At 41.1% G+C, this 23,687-nt stretch overlaps 1 protein-coding gene across 1 annotated transcript; it reads right to left on the bottom strand.

Annotated features, from left to right (window-relative positions):
* Nucleotides 1-7,817: 7,817 nt before the first annotated feature.
* Nucleotides 7,818-20,502, bottom strand: slc6a17 (solute carrier family 6 member 17). The gene is made up of 12 exons (XM_085905917.1): nucleotides 20,401-20,502; nucleotides 15,891-16,271; nucleotides 15,585-15,742; nucleotides 14,388-14,514; nucleotides 14,126-14,307; nucleotides 13,411-13,521; nucleotides 12,127-12,368; nucleotides 11,819-12,011; nucleotides 11,524-11,716; nucleotides 11,290-11,449; nucleotides 10,793-10,955; nucleotides 7,818-10,543 (listed from the first exon to the last, which is right to left on the bottom strand). Exons 2-12 carry the CDS (start codon nucleotides 16,189-16,191, stop codon nucleotides 10,181-10,183), a joined length of 2,193 nt encoding a protein of 730 aa, XP_085762043.1. The 5' UTR covers nucleotides 16,192-16,271; nucleotides 20,401-20,502; the 3' UTR covers nucleotides 7,818-10,180.
* Between the last annotated feature and the right edge of the window lie 3,185 nt (nucleotides 20,503-23,687).

The following is a 23,687-nucleotide window of genomic DNA, read 5'->3' as shown; positions in this document are numbered from 1 at the left end:
GAAATGTATTAACGTGCAATTAATATATTAAAATTTTCTTTTCGCAAGAGGATTTACACCTAACAGCACGGTACTGTAGAAAAACACAGTAATATAAAAGTCGCTTTCGACGTAACCCGGAAATGAGGAAAACGCAAGCACAAAACACAAATGTACCAAACGTGTTGACCTTCCTTGCTTGCTTATTTTTAATTGACGGTTTTCAAACTAGCTTAATGGCGCAAAACAGCCACCAAATGCAATTGACAGTGGCCTCATGTTGTGAGGTTTGCTACTGCCCCTCTTGTGGTGGGAGTCTGAAGTGCACTCTTATGTCAAAGCCAGAAGTCATATCTCAAGGCAGACTGTGTTTGGCCAATGCTAAAATCACTGTACAGTACAGCAATTATACGAAAATGAAACATTGGAAGAGAATCAGTGAACCCAGGCTTAACAATGTTGATAAACGTTTAGAAAATTAATAGCAACTCGTGCATTGTTTGTTTGTGTGTCCTAATATTGATTGGTTATATTGATATCCAATGCTGATGTATCAGTACTGGATTGTGAGACATGCAGTTCTGATGTTCAGAACCTGTGCATGCGGGATTGTGCCGTGAAGGTGTAGAAAATGTACAGAGGATATCGCCATGGAGATTTGAAATGGCAGGGAACAATAATTGCCACTCACACACACGTGAAAAGAAGCTTGGTCTCATTTCAAACCTGAAGCCACAAAGCAGCGATAAATACGTTTCCTTTCCTCAATTAATTTGATAATGTCACTAAATGAATTTAAAGGACGGCTAATCTGTTTTCTTACAGACATGTGGCGGTATAATTAATGCAAGTGTGTGTGTGTGTGTGTGTGTGTGTGTGTGTGTGTGTGTGTGTGTGTGTGTGTGTGTGTGTGTGTGTGTGTGTGTGTGTCACGTCAATACAATACAAAACAATGACTACAATAGAGATGAATGGCATTAGGCATCTGGAGAGCACACTTTTGTGTTGTGGTGCTTCATGAGCTTTGAATAGAAGCCATTATGGCGTTATGTGGCACACAGTGTAATCATTTTTGTTTTTTTTACTTCTAGTTTTTTTTACTTGTTTATTATACTTCTAAAATGTTCACTGTTTAATTGATTAAATCCATTATATTTTGATCTCTCTGGCATCATCCATCCATGCTTCCATCCACCTACCTATTAGGGCTGCAAAATATTTCAGAAAAGTATCGCTACCACAATAATGGCCCGTACAATATGCATAATGCAAAGACATGTATTAGGTTTCTGATGGAATTGTGTGTTTTTATCTGAATTTGAACAGTCGGATGCAAATTTAAATGCCGTCCAATTGTTGAGTATCCATTATGTGTCATTGTTAACATCTGTAATGTGATTGGTCCATCAGGACTTCATTACTTGAATGAAATACATAGCGTGACGAGGATATTAGTATAGCTACTGCATCTAAATAGTAATCGAACGCAACTGCTCCCAGAGGTACCAGAACGTTTTGTACCCAGATGACAGAGGATTCTGAAAATCAGAGCTGTTCAGGAAGACAAGAAGGAACGTGAAAGGAAGAGAATGTGCCAGGGCTCGAAAAGTCAACCTTAATTCCGTGCATTTATTGTTTTCCCCCCTTTTCAGGGCTTTGTGCTCTTCTTCCCAGTTGACGGTTGTCATGACGATAGGGAACACAGTTTCCATGGTGAGGGGCTCAATGTGATGCTGCATGTGAAAAAAGGACCTTGTTGACTTCCTGTGGAATCTTTTTTTTTTTTACCCTTTGTGGCTATACGAGAGGAGAATTCTTCAGTTTTTTAAAGCAGTTCTCAAGCTGTAATATCTTCCATCTGTTCATTTTTTTTGTGCGTATCAGGAGAAACAATGGACTGGTGACCAGTAAATGTCAGGGCACATATACGTAGAGGAACAAAAGACTGATCAAACAAATAGGAGAGTAGGAGCATTCTCCAAGTGCCCATTTCACAGCCCAGATGTTTTGGAGCTCTATGCATCCATGTCAAAAACTGAATATCTGCACCATGTTCAGACTGGCAGTGACAACTGGACTGCCACATTTAAGAAGAATAAAAGGAGTCACCTGTGATCACTCCCACAGCGGCGCAGTCCACACTTAGGTGCGCCGGCCTATGCTCATATGCAAAATAATCATCAAATCTAACTCACCTCCTCTTGGAATTGCCATTCAGTGGTGGGGCAATCTGGACAAAGTGCCGATTGCCAATTTGTGTCACAATAACAAAAGATGAACGACGTGTTTTTTTATCCATATGTACTGTCATTCAAAAGTGAGCTTTAAACACACACAGTATTTCTAAGAGAGAAGGTCTCCTTATATCCAACTTAATGGCCTCAATCACGATTTACTTCAACTCGTGGTTTGTCAAAGATGCAACTTAATAATAACCTCCTTCCAAAAAAAAATACTACTCCACTTCCACTGTAATCAAACACTTGTTTAATACCAGTGGGGCACACAATATCAACATAGCGCACAACAGGCTGCGAGCATCCTGCCACATGAGCTAAAAAGCCCATTGACCATAATAACATCTGCAGCCAAAAGTCAAAAGAAAAAAAAAAAGAAATCAATCGGCCTCTGTGAGTGGTAATGGAGATGTAACGATCTGTGAAGAGCACAAGAATTATTCCTCACTGGACATTTAACCTAAGGCTGCCTCCCCCCACCAATACCACCACAAAAGCATCAGATGCTCTGTGGAAAGCTAATGGATGCCACTCTGTGTGTGTGCGTGTGTGTGTGTGTGTGTGTGTGTGTGTGTGTGTGTGTGTGTGTGTGTGTGTGTGTGTGTGTGTGTGTGTGTGTGTGTGTGTGTGTGTGTGTGTGTGTGTGTGTGTGTGTCACTTCTTGTGCAACCTGGTGCTCATCCTATTACAGGGGCATTTAGTGTCTATCTGTCTGTAGACTACGTAGTATTGGTTTTTGTTTTGCAGAAGAAAAAGGAAAAGAGATGACAAGATTCTCTTTCGGGAATCATTCGGAAAGTATGCACATCTGGATAATGGGATGTGGAATTTTGCCTGACGTGCTTGCATTTTTCCAAAAGCCCATTACAAATGATAAGAGTGGAAAATTCCAGACCTGAAATGAAAGAAGTACTTAGAATAGCAGAGTCAAATGGATACAAATATTTGCCATTCTCAATATGATGCTTCAACGACTTTTATGGATTTATTTGTATTTATTTGAATGCACATTTTTTCCCCGTTTTCGAAACCATATCAACAAATGCCAATGCTAACGAGGCTCGCACCAGTAAGGTGCATTCCAGGTTGGCTGTGATTTAACAATATTATAGTTTCTTCTAGAAATGAAAAAAAATCAAAATTGCACAACTCCTATAACTAACGTGGAAAGTTGCAAAAGCTTTTAAGTGAGCCTTGACTACCTGAAAGCCTCTGCTGAGCTCTGGCCACCGTTTAGCAAAGTCTTATTAGCGAGCGCCGAGAGAGAGGCCTTGGCCATTACGAGTCATCTGGCATATAAACCGACCATTAGCACGTACATTTTCCTCTGCCTCTTAAGTCCCTGAAATAGTGCCTCGTCCATTTGGAATGCTCGCTTCCTGACACGTTGAAAGGAATCAATTAGAAATGGATTATAGAAATGAACAGCTCATGAATATTAATCACCTTCTTTTGTCTTTTCCTCAAACTCATGATGGCCAGAAAACTGTCAGGGTTGCGTGATAGGGACACAAGGAAAACAAACTCAAGTCTCAATTAAAAAGATATTAATGCTAATACAGAATGCAAAAGGCCATAGGTCAGCGGTCCCCAAACGTTTTAGCATTAAGAAACCGTTTTTGTCAGATAATATTTTCACAGGCCTGTATTTGATGACGCCATTACACAACTAATGCATTAATAATGAGACTCCGCCCACACTCACCCACGGGCTATTTTCAAACAGGTGGGTGGGAAAGCAGCCAGGCGCCAAGCCAATGATGTTCATCAAGGAATGACTACCTTCAACTGCGCTATACTGACCACGCTCTTGTTAAATATTTAACATGACATCCGAAATGTAGCGCATTCCACTAACCACTGTGATCCCATCCCTTGTGCCTTTAGTAGTTGGACTTGAAAGGTGTTTTGGTATTAATAATTAAAGGACAATATAATTTTATAGTATGTTTGTACTACAATAATATTACAAGAGTAGTAGTCCCACAACTTAGAGGGTGTCAAGTCAGGGAGTGTTTCATTCAATAAAATGCATACATAACAACCTGCTCACTATACAAATCGTAACAGAGCTACTGTGAGTAAAAAGCGAAGTTTTTCATTTATAATAGAAGGACTTTTTCTTTTTTTTTGGTGCTATCAGGTCTCTTGCACTGATTTGTGAGCTAACAGCAATAGTGGATGAAAGTCAAGATGTGGGGGTCCAGTGGGGTGGTCATGCCCACCATTGGCCAGCATGTAGCACCGCCTCTGCAGGAGCATTTGTTATCATACTTTATTGAATGATTTTGATCAATCAGTACATAAGTACTGATTTGTCATACTGATTATTTTTTGTCAAACAGTAATGAGTTGTCCCGTCCTGTCCTGTGCGTACTGTCTGTCGGGTCGCAGGACCATCTGCGGAGGGAGGCTGACGGCAGCTGAGAGAGAGCCACGGTACTGCTGTCTCTCCGCCCCCGCTCTGCTTCTGCCAGGAAAATGACGCTGGACGTGTGAAAAATATACACTGGTCTTTTCCTGGATCAGAGGGCTGAGTTTTAGAAAAATGGGAAGCTTGGACATGCCAAAAAAAAAAAAAAAGAGATTGTGTAGAATTGTAGGTTTATCCTGATCATTACAAATAAAATTATTGCTCAATGATTAAAAAAAAGGACGTTTTAGTTTTTTGGATGTCACAAATGCTCATGTTCTTTTTCTTGGATATAACCCGGAGATCTCGGTTGTACGTCATCCAATATCAATTAAAGCAGTTTTCCAGTTTATTAATCTGAGGACAGCCTAATCCACCGCTCAGCAGACGTAAGTGCTAAAGGCGTTTCCCTGATAATGTGGCAGCATTTTAGTTCAGTGTTGTGAGTGCTGACCTTGTGTAAATAAACATACACCCTCGCCGATTGCCCAACTGTCGACAGGCCCTGATAAATCCATAACTCCTTTTTTGAAAGTCAAATTGACCCAGTAAAATAAAAATGTACAATTCAATTTACAGTATGTAATAAGTAGATGTATTAATAAGTAGACTCAACATAGTTGATAATGGAGTTAATGAGATGAAAACAATATTTATTGGGGCTGTGTCTGGGTTGAATAATAAAACAGACCCTGAAAATGACATCACAGTTGCCAGGTCTCACTCAGGTCACAACCAGTCATGAAAACTGGTGAGCCCGTGATTGGTATTGTTTGTAAAATAACTAAGAAACCCAACATAGGTGTGGCATTGTTCATTTGTTTGCCTGAAAGACAAATCTTCTCCTCAATTTAGCCAAATAACAGCTTGTAAATCTCTTATCATGGTCACCCTAAACGTTGTTTTGAAACATAAACATCCCAAAACAGAGGAACCACAAAAATGACTTTTTAATCAAAGTGATTCTTTTATTTTTCATCTTCACTTGTACAGTTTGATCCCCTCCCCAAAAAAGAGAGAAAACCTAAACCTTCTGATAGTTCACTTATAGTTTCTTATTGTATCTAGTGTGACGCAAACCCATTGATGGCTTACACACCACAAGTGTACGTCCCATGAACACACTACCACTTCAACACCACAAAAACCTACACAGATTTGACACGCTGTACTTCGCACGCACACACACAAACACACGTACACACACTCACAAATGCACGCACGCACACACTGACAGGCAACGAAGCGACAGAAAATGACTTATTGTACATCAAAAAATAGTTGAAAATATACATATATATATATATTATTTACAGCTCAAGTATAGACTGATACACATTGCAAATTGATCGAAATGTACATCAAGATTTACAGTTTAAATACAATAAATAGAAGAACTATGCATTGTTCACATCAAGACTGAACCAGTTAACTGTCCAGTCGATTCATTTTCACTTTCGCTAAGACCCCCGCCACACTTACAGAGAACCCCCCCCCTCTTCGTTGGGATTAGGGACAGAAGCCTGCCGTCAATAACGAAAAGAATGATAATAATTCAAAAATAATTGAACTTTTTTCAACATTACTCTTAAAAATAAATGGCTTTCAGATTATTTGATTTTGTGGACAAAAAGGCAATGGAAGTGTAAGGATGCTGGATCTACCAATTACGACTTTCAAGCAAAATCTTTTAGGATCTTGACTAAAATCTTTCATTACGTCCTTGTTTGGGGTCAGCCGATGACCACTGTGAGCTATTCCTTCAGAAGAAGAATTTTGATGGAATTTCAGGAAAAACAAAAACTATATGAGAAAAGGTTAGTTGGTGAATGTCAAGGGGTTCCCTGTACTGACTTACGGATGCTTTACAGATAAGGCCTATAGACAACATTGCAACCACGAGCCTGTAGCTAGCTTTGTTAGCGTAGTGTCATAGATAGCCGCCATGAGTCCTCCTCACTTTAGATGCCTAACATTAGCATTGTTAAAAAGCTGACAAACAGCAATGGGTTACTTTAAAATAAGTTCTTTGTTCACATTAGGGAAGAAAAATGTTGTGCTTGTTGATTTTTGAGGGATTACATTGGCAATGTTAGCTTTAGCTAAAGACTCGATTCATTTTAGAAAAAAAACAAATGTGCTGGGCCAGGATTGGCCAATCAGCCTTTCGGGAGTGTGATTTAGCGAAATCTTAATTCAAGCTATACATAGGCTATGGCTCAAAACGCGATATATCTATATATTCATTACAATTAACACAACAGACAAGAAGAACAGACCCAAGAGTTGGAACTGTACGAATAAGCATTGATAAAAGTATTGAGACAGGTCCATACTCAACCAATCGGTCATTCAAGGGTTGGCACTTTGTGCCATGCTGTAAATGGCCAGAAGTGGAAATTGTGCAGAATCATGGTAAAATATTCATACATGGTGGATAAAAGAAGTTATGCATTTGAAGAGCAAACAGGTCAAGAACAAGGTTTTCATATATCCATTGTGATTTTTTTTCCCAGCAATACAAAAGTCAAAATATGATTATTTACTTTTTTAATCTGACACCAAGAAATGACTCAGTTGAAAAAGGACAGTGAAAAGCATATCTTCGCTTTCAAGTTGACTCCTATAACGCTTCAAACAAAATATTCTAATCAAATTCAATTCATTGTACTTTTGATCAGAAGAACTTTTTTTATTTTCCAATGGCTATTATATTGGAAAGAACTAATAATGGGCAAATTATTGGGCCGAGCAAACCAATGAATGTATTTTAGTGCTTTCAGTGTGCTTTCAGCCTTGTCCCTCCGGCCAAGATGACATGATCTATACGTTTCTTATAGTAATTCATTGTGACTGGCTGACGGGCTGGCTGGTCGGCCGATTAGTCGGTCATATTTTTAGCTCACCGGCTGCTGCAGCTCATCGCTCTGGCAGCAAGACCCAGCTGCTGCTTTGTGCTCACGCAAATGTGCTTTTGCTGAAATGTACCTGGGCTCGAGCCATAAAGAAGACAAGATGACATCATAAAACCTCGCACCGATGATTCTCAAAGTTTGCTTAGTGGTGCTTTGCAAAATCATAGCCTAATTTCAGTTCAGTTGTATTTCACTTTTAAGTGCAATACATTTGTAAACCGTACGATCCGTTTGTGTTCAAACGTTGATTTACGTAAAATTTGATGGGCAATTTCATGTGCGACACAATTTAATTTAAAGAAAACATTTTTGGGGCATTTGACTTGGCAGCAAGACCAAAATTGAAAGATTTGGGCTGTGTGCTATTACTTTCCTGAACAGCGCAACATTTATGCAATTTCCATTTCTATTGTGCAAGGTGGCTGTTATCACGAGGCAACTAACTACAGAATCGTTATCAGATAAAAGTTGAATAAAACAGACAAGTGCGTGGAGACGTTCACATTGTTGGAGACGTAGACGGAAGCCAATAATGAATATCAGCATGATCATCATCAATAAAGTACGAGAGCATAAACGCAACGAAATACCTGATCACTCTCCAACTTTGGACACTCAGAAAGGGCCACAGGAAGGCAACTTTGCTAACCAGCAGAGACATCTAGTGGTTGCAACTGTGTATTCTAAAAGCAAGCAGAACATGCGTCAGTGTTCAAAACTCCAAAACGTGGGATATAAGGTTTTTGCATGAAATTTAAAAATGGTCCTACAAAGCACTTAAAGTTTTACTGATGAACTTTTGAATGAGCACGTCCAGCTATTTAATCTTTCCATACTTATCATAACTTAGGTTATCTTTGCGAGTCGAGCGTAATCTAAATTGCTAAAGCGCTGCCTTAACTTACTGAATCTGTCAACCCTTAACCACTTCTGTCTGGTCAGAACAAATGCACTGACGTCTTGTACAAGATTCCTAGCAAGAGCTTGCAAAGAACATCATCACCCTCAGCCTCACGCAAATTCATAGGCTTCCCCCCTAAAAGGCCAGGGACTGTTCAAAATCCTCCTAATTACAGTTCCTATCGAATCGCAGGTTCAAGTGGTGATCAAGTCGCTTCTTGTAGCGGGCTACAGGACTGCGAACGTGGACATTAAGGTTCTACAGGTTTAGATGGTGGACAGGAAGTCCGAGTGGTGATCACAAAAATTCTGAATGTGACTTTGAGAGGTACTAAAAGTCTGGATGTTCTACAGAAGGTTCAAGGTTATCAGGGAGGTGCTGGTTGTCCCCTACAAGTTTCTGAAAGTGGCTATTAACAAGGTTCTACAGGTTTTACAAGACTAGTGAAGGTTGTGATGAAGGTTCTGGTTCAATGCTTCAACTAAACAGTAAAGCAGTAAAGGTGCACAGGCGACAGCAGCACACTCCTGATGTTCATGGTGTCTAAGGCTCGTTGCCAAAGCGGCACCCTGGGCGACACCATTTCTATTTTTACACACCGAGGGTTCACTGGGGTCTCTCTCACACAAAAGACAAAAGTCACACCTCTACTTCCCCCACCGAGCCATTCAAACACAATCCCCCGCGCTTCATTAAACAGTTAGGGAGGGAAAAAAGCTGCAAGAAAAGTGAGATTCTGTTTTAAAAAAGGACACGTTATGGACAATTGAATTTGGAAGGTTGTTTTATACAAATATTTGTGTGTTGCGAGTATCTGCCTTCAATCTATTTTCATCCCTTACCTTAAGCCCTTAAAATTGATCGGTTGAAAATAGGACTGATCCGGACTTTGGGTTGTTTTGAAAGAAAAAAAACATGTATTCTGATATTTGTTTTTAAATCTCCGATTGATCGCACCTCACCTGACTGCTTTGAGCTGCTCCTTGCCTACCCTCTCGGTTGGTGCTGGAAAGTCTGGAATGACCTCCCTTTTTATGTTTTTAAATTATGTCGTGTTCACTTGTCTTACGTTTTATGCTTAATTTTTTTATTTATGTACAGCTCATTGTAGCTGTGGTTGTCTTTAAAATGGGTCTTGAAAATTGAGTTGAGATTCAAATGATCCAAAGCTTACGTTCATTTTGAGATAAGAGACCAAAATTTGGAAAAAAAAAAGTAAATTAAATCACTCAAAGTTCAAGTGTCGGATGTCTGTTTTGTGCTATGCTGTGATTGGCCAGTCTGTGTTCCTGGCAGTGTGGCTCAGTGAAAGGTCATATATGGATTGGGCTCTTTTCCATATTAGCCCATTTCAGGGTCCTCCACACAATCCCCCCAAACTAACCTGTCAATCATGACAGGATGCAGCAAAAAGTCTCAAGGACTCATACCTGGAATTGAACAGGAAGGTGGCCATTTTGGTTTGAAGCCACCTTTTTGAGCGAATTCCAAGGCTTACTTTAACAAACTTCTCTCTTCTCAAAAGCTCCGATGGAAGCAAATATTAGTGACACAAAATTGTGAGCATTTTTTACCTAAGCCATCTAATGCGGGTGTGGTCAAAGTCTGTTGATCATTTGGAAGATTGGCCATGACAAAGTGGGTTCAGAGCTAATGAGCACTGGACATACCTGAACCTGATGCACCCGATGAGTAAAAGTGGGATGAAAACCAAAAACAAAATGAGCTTGACACATTATAGCTCAGATTCGGGTGAGCCGATGTTCTGGTAGCCCGTCTTGGTGCCGGTTCCGTAGTTGGTGTTAGTCATCTCTTGCGTTCCGCCGGGCCCCAGGTAGGGGCGTTGGGATGGCACAGGGGAGGGCGCCTGGCGAGGGTTCTTGCTGAGGATGAAGCGTTGCTCGTCCTGCTCCTCCAGGTTGGACATTTCCTTCATCATGCCTTTGCGGTAGGACACGGACAGCTTGTTGGAACCATCGGACAGCAGGTTGAAACGACGGGCTACGAAGACCACGGGCAAGGGCAACATGGCCACCACGATGAGGGAGTAGGCCATGGCTGAAGCCCAGGGAGGGTAGTTGTGGAAACGCTCAGAGCCCTGAACAGAGAAAATAGATGTAGTGCTGAGATACCACATCACATCTTTCAAGGTAAAGCACCTAAAAACATCAATTTTACATTTTGCATTCATTCTTATGGAAAAAATTGCTCCGACTTGTGAACATTTCTACTACAAACGCGATCACAGGATGAATTAAGTTCATAAATTAAGTTCACTGCACTTGTATTTGTGTGGGCAATTGTTTTAGAATCAAAGGGATGTTTTGTTTAAAATTCAAACGCATACCTCCGACTCCACCCAAGCATTGTAGCCCGCGGGGCTGACGACCATCTCGATGATGGTAGCCGTGATGAGCAGCACCAGAATGGCCGGTGACACGTATCTCCACATGTAGTAATAGAAAGAGTACGGCCGGAAGCCCAGCATGTCCTCCAGGTCCTGCATGAACCTACAAGGAGAAGCAGTCCATGGTAAAGTAGTTGACAGACCGAGCTAGCCGATGATGGCAAGGGTTAGACACGGCAACAAAGTTTCTGCTGGGAAGTAGGACACGGAGAATAATTGAATTAATACATTTGATTCATATTGTTTCATTTGAATCATTTGCATTGAAAATCTAAAACTCAATTGTTAAAATTATGAAACGTGCTTTTGTTTCTCTAAAATTATATTTGATCTTCATTGAAAATTCAATTTGTGTGAAGAGCAATCGATTTCAGTAGACAGATCTCTAATCAGCACCAAACCGGTCGTCTTTTTTTTCAGTGTTAGCTATCGGGCACCTTTTGGTTCCATATATCCAGGCCACAGAGATGTTCTCCAGGATCACCACCACCGTGAGCGGCAAGCCCGCCGAGTAGTCGTCAAACATGGTGACAAAGTAGTTCCCTGAGCGCTGTACAAACAGCAGACCCAACAGGAAGGCAATGATACAGCAAACCACTGAGGGACACAAACATGCTGTCAGAATTTTGACCCACTTCAAGTTGTTGAAGGCATACAAAGAAAAAGCTCACCGCACAGAATCTCTTTGCGTATCTTGAAGGCATCGAGGATGGGCGTGGTGATGCCCGTCATGGTCCCGATCATGCTTCCCAGACCCAAATTAATGAGCATGAAGAAGAACATGACCGACCAGAAGGGACTGGCCGGGAAATGCGTCATGGCTTCTGTGAAGGCGATGAAGGCCAGACCGGTTCCTTGCACCGCCTGCAGGGTGAGGATGATGATAATGATGTCTCATGCGACTCAAATGAATACTCGAAAAAAATGCATGAATGGGATGTCACCTTTCAAGAAAGCGTCACTCACCTTGTTGAGTTCGTCCTCCAGCACACACGAGTCGAGGCCCAGTTGGTCAAAGTTTTCATCCTTGACCGTCTTAATGACCCCATACATTTCCGCATAGTCTTGCGTGGTCAGGTGTGAGAAGTTGATGTGAGATGGGATGAGCTCTTTGCTCAACACGCTGGTGTTGAGATACACCAAGATCTTCTCTGCATTCCTGCACATTTACATGAGTTACAAATTCAAGCAGTTTCTAAACATATGCTGCACACAAGTGTATGTCAAAATAAAAGCTTAACTTAACAAAATTGCCCATTTCGAAACATACTCACTCTACGACACACTTCTCATTCATGATGTTCGCCTTGAAGCCCAGGACGGCAAACACCACCAGCGTGGCCAGGATGGATGTGACAAAGTTGATGACGGAGACAAGGGCGGCGTCAAAGTGGCAATTGTTGTCTCGCTTGTTGTAGCTGGAGAAAGCGATGACGCCTCCAAAGCCGAGGCCCAGTGCGAAGAATACCTGCGTGGCCGCCTCTCGCCACACCTGCGGTTCCAGCATCTTCTCCAGCTGACAATCACATGCCATATTTGTCACATCTTTACTGCCGCAGGGTACGCAATAAGCAGTTTGGAAAATAAATGAATGGAATGCTACATTAACAAGCAACTACCATATTAAACATTTACATTATTCTTCTGTTTTAATTATTCTTAGTAAGTCACAGTGACTGGTGAGTTATTTTTAGAACAGCACCATGGCCTACTCGTGTTGTCCTCGGGACTAATTAGTAGCCTCTGGCACCATGCTAATCAACGTGGCAAAAAAAGGAATCTTTGTAAGTACGCCGGAGTTAGCGCAGTTGCTAGCTGTTTCTTTATTGCCGTTCTTGTAAGTTCTGGCGTGATGGTGTGAAAATGTTTCTCAGTCGCCGCCCAAGTATTGTTTTCACTGAAAGTAAGATGCATAGAATACCCAAATGGACCCAAAGGATGCATCGGTACTTTGATTGAGTGAAACCTTGACTTTTTAAATCCACAATAAACTATCAAACTGGTCATTAGCCCATGCCCAATGTAAAAACACACATGAACAAAAAATAGGCCGGCCACCAAATAATTATTAACGTTCACAATTTCATGGTTTGGAGTCTTCAGTGAAACACATATACGTATGAGTAAGGAAGCCTTCAGGCAAACTTCGCCTCAGAATTGTAAGGCAAGAAGCATCAATCAGTCAAACGCCGTGCTGCCTAAAGGTTTGATATGTATTATGTAAAATTGACTTTTCAATGGATAGAATATCTGATTCTTTCTGCAAATGTGGCTGTGAGAATTTCCCAAACCTTGTGGCTAATTAGGATGAAAAGCACCACCAAATGGAAACAGAGCTTCAGCGTTAGTTAACATTAGAGCTCAATTCAAATTGTTACCAGTATTAGAATCATTTTTAGATACGTTTTGGACATGGTTGTGGGGGATGGTGCACTGCATGAAACAGATTCACCCCTAAAAGGAGCCAATTTTCCAGGCAAGAATTGTGCTGACTGGTTTTCAAATTTGACTGACTTGCCTCCTGCACTGCCTTTTCATCACTTTTATTGACGCCTCACCTTTGGTGTGAACATGTGTGCGATTCCATCCACTGCGCCCTTCAGCAGCAAACCTCTCACCAGGAAGCAGAAGAGCACCACATAAGGGAAGAGAGAGCTGAAGTACATCACCTGAAGGAGACATGGAGGTCATATTGCACAGTGTTGCCATGGATACACTAGTCCACAAGAAAATGCACACAGATACACACTTCTCATGAATCTGGGGTTGGGAATGCAAATGGTCCACTTAATCCGGCCCAACAACTATTTACATTGCCATGTCATGCATTTTTCAATTTTAAATAGAATTGAATTGTATGAATGTGAAAAAATGTCACTGGAACAGGCAGTGTAAACAGTTATTATTTTTTCAATGTACCACTAGAGGGGGCAACTATTTCATATTTTTCAGATATCCTGATGTAAAACAATTTACGACAATTTTTAATCTTAGTTTTTTTCTATAAATTATAACATAAAATTTGTGCATGATATAATTTTATCAAAATTACCTTTTAACCAACATACGTTTTTGAAGAATATATTACTTTACTAAATACTTTTCTCACAAATTATAATCAAATGCCTGATAAATGGTAATTTTAGAAAAAAGCAGAAAATATTATTTAACTGCGACAATAAAACTGTGTTACATATTTTACATGCATATTTTTATTTTGAAACTCTAGAACCATCTCTGGAAAAGCCCAATAAACGGTGACTTGTACCACACCTTCCCAGACGACTGGATGCCTTTAATGACAGCCAAGCACACCAAGATCCAAGCCACAAGAAGAGAAAGAGTCATCTTCCAATTCAGGCCGCCCGTGTCGTCGATACTGCTGGTGATGTTGAGCGTCTGACGGTACCAAAAGTAAGTCGTGGCTGAGCTCTTTTCACACTCTGGCTCCACGACTGCAAGGACCAAACAAGCGTGGCTGTGAGTTGCGTCTACACACATCCAAACTGAAGCTTTTATTTTTTGCTGCACTTACTGGCTTGGGTTCCGTTGATGTGGACCGGGCATTCAGCCCAAGGGAGCGGGTACTGGAAGGACTGGAAGAAGTAGAAGATGCTCCATCCGATGATGACGTTGTAGTAGAGGCCGACAAAGCCGCAAACCTGCCACGAAACGACAGAGCACCCGAGAGAGGGACTTCAGTTCTTTATTCATGGATTAGAATACAAGAAAACAAGATCAATATGAACAAATACAAACAAACACATATTAAGCCTAAGTGATCAGAAATCACTCTCACGTTGGACAAAATCCTGAAATCAATTTGAATGATTTTTCCAAACATCATGCACATCATAAAACCTCCTAAAAAACTCTCACATTCACCCAAAAATGTATCTCACGGTTTTTACAATAGTGGTAAAAGAATGAATACAGGAAATCCAGGCACATTTGTGTGAGTGAAAAGGTGTGTGAGGTTTATTCAGTTAGCTTCGCCAAACATGTCGGATTAAATCTCCTGGGGCAGGAGATGCTGAGTCTACGTCAGATTAACTCTGAGTGCCAATGAATTATTGAGCTGCTTGCTCTCAGCAGTCCTGGGTGAGGCGCTATTTATAGCTGCCCAACATTACATTTTGCATGTGAGACAATTTGTGTGCGTGTGTGTTTTCTTGGAATAATACACATTAACCAAGTTTGCTGACTAAATGAACTATTGACTATTGATTGAAAAGAAGAATGTTAATACTAGAAGAGGAGCAAATTGAAGAATGGAGCTGTGAGGAAGCTACCAGACGTGTTAATGCTGCAGGCTGCAACTTGGTCTTCTCACCAAGGCAACAGACAGCGTTCATTAGATTCTCGTGATTGTCCGACAACAGCGAGCCCAGCGCTGAGAGGAGGAGGACAATTATTTCCTCTCTTATTCACTACCCAATGTGGGAGGTTACACTCTAAAAACTCTCAAAACTATGTCTGAATTTCCACCACATCTATTTATGAATCAACTTGTTGACCTCAATATTGATTTTCTCTCCTTGCCTACACCCACTAGAAACATAAAGCGAGATACTCCACAGCTAAAATCTAGAAGTGAAGAAGCATTTTGCATTGAATGTGACATTTATTCCACAACCAAAAAGAGTCCAGTTGCCTCTCACATGGTGCTTTGTATTAAGACACGATAATGGTGCCACTACCATCCATCCAAAGAAGAAGGTCATACGCTTACCATCAGGCTGGAAACCCCGATGCCTCCCAACAGGGGGTAGACGTAGTTCCACACGCCAATGCTGCCACGTCGGATCCTCTGACCCACCGCCAGCTCCAGAAAGAACAGCGGGATGCCGATGAGGAGGAGGAGGATGAAGTACGGAATCAGGTAGGCACCTATGACACAAGGGAGAAGAGTGTATGGCGGTGGACTTTGTTTGACTCAATACAAAAAAACGAACGGGCGGACATTATTATTTCAGAGGGGAACATTTTGTTTTGAAAGTCGACCAAATGGGAGTGTGACTGCAATACATTCACCTACCTCCACCGTTCTTTTGGCACAGGTATGGAAACCTCCAGACGTTCCCAAGCCCAACTGAGAAGCCCACCTGCGCCAGGATGTACTCCATCTTATTGTTCCAGGCCGGCCTCCCGTCCTCAGCGTCGGGGTCCGGGGAGGGCAGAAGGGCTCTTACTGGGGCAGTGGAGCCCGGACTGAGCCCCATGCTCATCTGACTGCTCTTGTAGTCCATGGTGTGCTCCAGAGACAGCAGGTCGGCCACGGACTCGGTGACCGGCTCGCTGCTGTGCTCCAACTGGGTTACTCGAGTGTTGTTCGGCATGGCTGCGCACACGTGTGGGAGCTCGAGCCAAGGAGGGTTGAAGCAAAAGGTCGGGAGATGTCTGATTGGAAGATGTGCGTCTGAAAAAAACAAAATGGTTGGAAAGTCAGGTTGTGTACTGCCCATCATTTTGCAACAACAAACCCAAAAGGTTTCTCTTGAATATTTAATCGTGAGATTTTGCATACAGCGAAAACCTTGAGGTTTGCAAATTTGTCTCTTCACGGATCGTTTTTTTGGAATCTATTCTCCTTCATATGCAAATTGATTTTTTTCATGATCTAGCAATAAAACATCTTTTGGTAACATTTTGTGGCATCCTTATGTTTTTGAGACATTTATTTCATTGTTGGTATTTTTTCATCTTTGTTTGAGTTTTTTTTTTAAGTACTTAAACACCTCATGCATAGAAAATCCATTTTCTTCTCTCCTGACACAGCTACTATCAGCGCATGTGCTTGTATTCCCTAACATTTATTATATTATGTAAATGGCAAAAGGTGAGTTTAATGACACAACTATTAGTGAACAGTGTCATTTTTACGTATTTTGCTTCTTTAAATAGGATGTAAGTGTTGGCCAGTCATGCAAAGCACAACAGTAGTACTGCAGCTCAGAGTGAAGAAATGCACTAATCCACTTCATTACAGCAGCCAGTTCCCTCTTAGTGGAAGTTATTATACTCTAAAGTTGAGTCATGTGACAATCATGGGCAGCGGGACAGCTTTTATTTGTGTGATGACCCGTCCAAGGAAACTGTTGTGATTTAAAAACAGGATGAGACTAAATCTAGGAGCTGTTAGGCAAAAATCAACACTCGAAAGTCTTTATTGACTGTACAGTCAAGCAAGCATAAACAGAAGTCAACCAGTCCAATACTAATTCATTACAAACAGTAAAAACAATTTAAAAAAGATTTATTTAGCTTCTAATAACCCTTCAAAACGAACACCAGCACCTCATTGGTCACACAAGTATGAAATTAATTAACCACTATAGTCATGTTAATGTATTTTTGTGAAAAAGTATCAGACTGAAGTTATGCAGTCGATAGCTAGCGTGAGAGTCGTTATGCTCAAACAGCGCTCCTGCTTGTCCGTCATAAACAGATGACTCAAATGCACCACCAAAGCAAAGTTCACAAAAAGCTACTCCACAGGCCTACCAACTCTGTCTCGTCAAGGCAAGTACAATAGAACAATGTAAAAAAAATAATATAAATATGAAATCTTTTGTGATTTCATCATAGGTGACAAGGTAGCCAATCTGCAGCTAGCATAAACGTATGGAAAAAAAAAACAAATTGGAAACTTTACATGAGAATTATGGGATACGTGACAAAATTGAAGGTCGTTTTAGGAAAAAATCACTTCCTAGCAAAAATGTAGGAATTTTGTTTGGACATTCATGCAAATAGATCTCCCTGACCACATGACATTACCATATGACATAACCCTAACCCTTTCTTTGCTTCTCTGTACTTGCATGAAGTCTGGTTGCTTCAGTGAAGAACATACTCAAATATATTTCCCTTAACTACATTCAACTTCCCTATTACAATCCTCGGTTTCTTAACTTCCTGGCTTTCTTCTCTTAGTAGAAAAAAAAGTGACACAAAAAGCCACAGAAAGCTAGAGCAAACCATAAATATACTTTGATGTTGGCTGAAATATCATCCAGTGATACAAAGTGGAAATGATGAAACAAAACATTATTGAGCTGGTGCGTCCTCATCGCTGCCACCTAAAAGATGTCATGAAAGGATTTGACTCAGCATGGCTGCAATGATTGTGTTGCTTAAACATGACATGAAAACATTGTGAGACAATGAGGCTACTGTGCAAAAAGCCTCAGATCACAGTCACAATGCATAACGCAGCTTGATTGAGGGCGGCTGCTCGCAGACAGACAGACAAACTAAAGTAGCTACATTGAAGCTCCAAGAAGTCAATTCAAATCATTTCATTCGAAAAACACGTTGACAAAAAACACAGTTGCCGGTATTTTCAATCGCTTTGTTGAACATATTAAAAAAAAAAAACATGTGAAAACTGAAAATGATGGTAGCAATACAAGCCGGAGGGTAGTTTTAGTCAATTTCAAGAGAATTATTATCAACATAAATCTGGTGCAAACCAAGCAGACGGGAAGCCCACCCGAGTCGCCCCCACCGGTATCATGCACATGGCATTCCTTAAGGACGGCGATAAAACCCTGCAGTCACGACACCAAGCGGCAGTCGTGACCTTATTACAAAATATAGCGTGGCTTTACTGCTGTGGGAGCTTTTGTGAAATAAAGAATAAAATATACTACACATTATACAATATACATATCAGTTAGAATTTGACTTTCCTAAGACATATAGTTGCTGAGCAATTCAAAGTCAAAGTCAAAGTTTATAGTTCAAGTGAGGTCAAATTTTGAGGAGTGTTTTGTTACTTGAGAAAAAGTGATGAATTCTGCTGAATTTGATGTAAACAATCAATCTACTCTTAACACCTTCACATGCTTTGTAAGAATTGTTTCTTTTTACTTTTTTTTATTCATTCTCAACAGCTGAAAAAAAAAATCAATAATGTTTGTGCTTCTTGGGATTCATCAGGTGTAAGAAGTAAAAGGTTTTAGAATGTCAATCTCCACACTTAAACAGTATTCAGCTTGTATCAAACATTCCAAAAGAGGCTGTGTAGGAAATGAATTGTAAAAAAAAAAAAATGCATACGCAGTGTAGGAAATAATTAAGATAGTGCTTGGTCACTCACTGAGGTACTATATTGAGCACAATACAGACGGATTGATCCGAATATCAATGAGTGTGTTGTATTGACGTTTGTGTTTCGACTTTCAACATTGAATTTGAGGCTTCGGTGGATTGTTTAGTCATTTGTTTACTTTTGTATCATTTTTGTCACATGGTCAAAAACATGTGACAACAGCACTCTTGGTTTTCTCTCACACGGTCATAAATTATGAGCCAGCAGCTCTACTACCGATGTAGCTTAACATGCAGCATAAAAATGACGTTCTTTAGTCAAACCAAAGCATGACAGCACGGTTTCTCTCACGGTCCATATCTGTCGGGACATTTTTTTTTTTTTAATCGGGTTGCTAGGCAATGGCTCATCCTACAAAATGAAGATGCAGCCTCGCTGACCGCTTGTTTCTTCTCTCGCCATGGCAAACAGACAAGACATCCACTTGAGGGGATGGCTGCAAATCTGGCTGGGGGGAGGGTGGGGTACGCGCCATGGCAGAGGCGGAGGTGATTGTTGTGCTGCCTGTCGGGATGACACTAAAGCCAAGCGGCCAGCAAAGGCAAAGTGACACATTTTCTCGGGTCACATTTTAAGGGATTCTTCTTTGCTGGCAAATGAAGTCAAATGGCTTGTTGCAAATTCACCTACTCTCAAATCCAGCTCAAAAGCCCTGCTAAGGTGCCACATATTAGAGCAACATATTCTATATAATAATATATGTTATTTCTGTCTCATATTTTGTGTACTTCATCTTTAAATCTGAAACCCTGTCTTCAGTATTGGAGACAAAGGAAGTGACTTTGCCGTTCCAATACTTTTGGAAGGGAATGATTGTTTGTCCCTTGTGTGTGTTTGAACATGCTTGACTAATAAAGATGATTGTGATTCCGATTGTGATTAAAATCATGTAGCTTGAAAAAAAAGGTGTGTCGAGGGCAGCGGAATTCATTTATTCATCCATACAGTATTGATTGATTGATTGATTGATTGATTGATTGATTGATTGATTGATTGATTGATTGATTGATTGATTGATTGATATGAGTTCAGAGCTTGGTTGTGGAATGATTGTGGATGCATAGTCGCCCGAGCGCACGCGTGCACACACAGACACACACCCGCACACACACACACAGACACACACACACACACACACACACACACACACACGCATGCAAAGACACACGCATGCACCAATAATGCAGTGTCCAACCAGGCACAACCTCAATCTCAACACGCTATATGACCTTTACCAACGTGTCAAGGTCACATGCATGCGTTGTCTCCATCTTTCCTGGCGAAGGGGGGCATTGAAACAAATCCCTGACTACGTTTCGCGACGCGCGCCAAGTGTGAGAGAAAAAAATGGAAGCGTTTTCTGGAGTGTGCGGGGGTGCGCCACACGACGACGACATGCACATGATATGGAAGGTAAGGGTGTCGCACATACCTCGGGTGGATTTTAGGGGTGTTAGGACGCGACGCGCAAGCTCTTCATGGGTGACGGGCGGCGGCGTCCATGTGCAGCATCCTTGCCACGCTCATGGGTGGGCGCGCGACACGCGAAAAGTGCGCGTGGATCGCAAGAACATCGAAGAGGAGGAGCTGCGCCGCGCTGACTACTGAGTTCTTTGCTTTCCACGTGGTTGGGATGGTGCGCAGCGCAAAGCCTCCGGACAGGATGGACGCAGAAGAAGAAAAACATTACTAGAGCAAGTCACGACCATGTATGACGCAGGTTTGAGTCATCCGCCAATGTGCTTGCGTCAGCGGACGAGGTGAACAACAAAAACACAGGTTGGGGAAAAAAGCAGAACACGCACGTTATCATGGAAGGTGCTCTTTATTCTTTATTCTATTCATTTTATACAAGTTTGGGGGAGAAAATGATTTGATTTTGGTTGTTTGAATAAAATGAACCTGTCTGTTTTGTTACTACCGAGAACATCGCTCCCAAATACAAATACAGTTATTTGTAGAAAATGAAAAAAAAGATGTAGCGACAGGAAATCCACAGTAACATCCACAATCCAAACGAAATGGCCGCCTTCCACTTCAATTTCACTCGTGGGTCATTCACATCTATGTTAATTTATGCAACTTTTTAACAAGCGTTTCATGTTTGGAACTCCTAAAATCTCTTTTCACCAGGCTACATAGACGTGAAAAAAAGCTCAAGTTTTCAAACATATAACCCCCGTCTTTCTCAATAATAATAAACATCATGATTCTAAAGATGTCCTCCATACATCCATTTTCTTAAACACATCATGGCACCTTTATTACCTGTACTGGTAATGTTTTAAGTGACATCAGTTGCCATACATGTAAAAGTTAAACAATCTCATATCAAACGCTTCAAAACGACAAAAGACTTTTAATTGCAATAAAGACATCTATCAACGCTTCTCACTCAGTGTTGCTCCATGGTCAATCCTTCCTTGAAATGAGACTTATTACTCCAGTCGTTATAGTAGTGAAAGTTTGAATGTGCAATTATTTGCATTAATGGCGAAATTTGAGCATTTAAAGATGCGAATTTCCTGCTTGTCACACATGACATCTATCTAAATCTTGGCAGTTCCTATGTGATTTATTTGGATTTCTTTTGGTTTTCAGAGTGATTTCATCAGATTCTGTCGAACAAATGGCAAGGACATTGCAGTGTATTTGCTTTTACATGCTCACACACACACACACACACACACACACACACACACACACACACACACACACACACACACACACACACACACACAAACGTACTGCGTCATCCTACAACAAGTATGCACAGTGTGTTTCCTGTCTCCTTCAATCCACTCATGTGACTCACTTTCAGAGGGCTGACTTGCTGGGATCAGTTTCCATGGCAACTACAGATCATATGATGGTTATTCATTCTGTGTATGTGCATGCACTTCTTTTTGTTCAATCCCCCTCTTCTCTCACACTCACACCTTTCGGCTCAGAATGGGTCATTGTTTTATATTTTAAAAAATATTCTTGTTTCAATTGATGCAATTTACCAATAAAGCAGCCACACATAAGATGGTGGTGTAAATGTTATGGCCAATCAAAAACCTCCCACAAATGTAATTTTAAAAATCAGGACTATTGACCACAAGTCTTGCAGGAGCAAAACAATAAAACATTTAAATAATGCAAAATTAGCTAATTAAATCCCCAATTGAAATAATACACATTGTAAGTTTTTTTTTTCTTCAGATTAGACATAGAATTTTTGAATCTCTTTAGCAAGCCGATAGAATAACTGAGTTCTTGGGCTCCGCTGCGTCATCGTCAATAATGGTTCATGTTCCTCCATGTCGCTTCATGTGTACTAGAAAGTACAGATCTCTGTTTTCAATGTAAACAAAATCATCAGAAAATACAAATGATCTATGCACAGATACCTGCAAAATGATTCTTGTACTTAAGAGCTGCATTACTGTGAGAGTGCTGTGTATTCTCTACACCCCTGACGCCGTCTAGTCTCCCTCGGCAAAGGCGGGTTGCCAGGTGACAAATTAAACAAGCTGACGAGCACCGCCGGGCTAAAACCCGATCCACTTCCCGAGGGGTGTCTGTGCGCAGCTGAGCTCCAGCGGCCCTCGTCTTCTCATTATGATTACAGAAAAAACCTTGATCGCATTTCAAACTCATCTTAACGCATTACCCTTACAAATGGATTACAGATGATTTGATTTTTAAAAATTCACCAGAAATGAGCGCATACATGCATGTCGAACACTCCATGACTTCAATTCACACAAAAAAAAAAAAAATTACTGCTTTCCCAGTGATGTTATTGAATTTTTAACTGAGTGATACAGAAATATTTTAAAATGTATTTATCACTAACAACTCTATCTACTCAATATCGTTGATGTTAAGTCAATAGCAGTTAAGGTGTTAATTACCAATACTTCCAATAGTAATACAGACCTTTCTTTGCATCATCTTGAAAGGTTCACCACCGTGCTTTCTCCAACCAGCCTCGCTGTCTGCTCCGCTAACTTGTCTTAGGAGGCCGTATTTTGGTGACATCTTGTGGCATTCTAGGGAATTACAGAAAGTACACAAAATTATGTGGATCGGGCCAAGTTGGTGAGTTTATCAGAAAGTAGCCAAGGGTCAACTTCCACAGAAAGAACGTGTTCATTGCATACGACTGTATGTGAGTTCATGAGGAGTCTGGGGAGGCGGCTCTAAATAGATTAGACAATATGTCTTGTCGGTGGGAATCAGATTATTATCACCTCACTTGTTAGCTGTCAGCTGCTGTGATGCAAGCGTCGATCGCGGTGATGCTTTTCGTGCGTGTTGTTACAGCACCTGCACCTGAAATCGCCATTTCTTCACATGCACGTTTCTGCCGTTGATAAGAGAGTGATTCCTTTTTTTGAACATCCAGATAAATACTATAGGATAAAATACGTGGATGATGCGGATGAGCCCTTAGAGGGCAGTAAATCGTTCGTGGTGTGGGAGTGAGAAGAGTGTTTGGTGTTTGTAGCCCACCATATGCGATGGTCCTGAGTGTTTGAAATATAAGATGGAGGGGAGGGAATGAAAGGGCGGGTGAGTCTGGGGATGTAGCAGTGTCTCCCAGGACACCTAATACTTTGCATGCTCCAGGGCCGGCCAGAAGAAAAAGAGCAGAATTAGATTAGCCATCCAAATAGGCCGGGTATTTGTTTTAATCAGTCTGGTGACACAGGGAGAGATTCATAGTAT

The sequence above is a fragment of the Syngnathus leptorhynchus genome, chromosome 1 (genome assembly GCF_054491065.1).
Source record: "Syngnathus leptorhynchus isolate UIUO chromosome 1, UIUO_Slep, whole genome shotgun sequence".
In the NCBI taxonomy this organism is placed as follows: domain Eukaryota; kingdom Metazoa; phylum Chordata; class Actinopteri; order Syngnathiformes; family Syngnathidae; genus Syngnathus; species Syngnathus leptorhynchus.
This window is presented reverse-complemented; position numbering and strand designations above follow the sequence as displayed.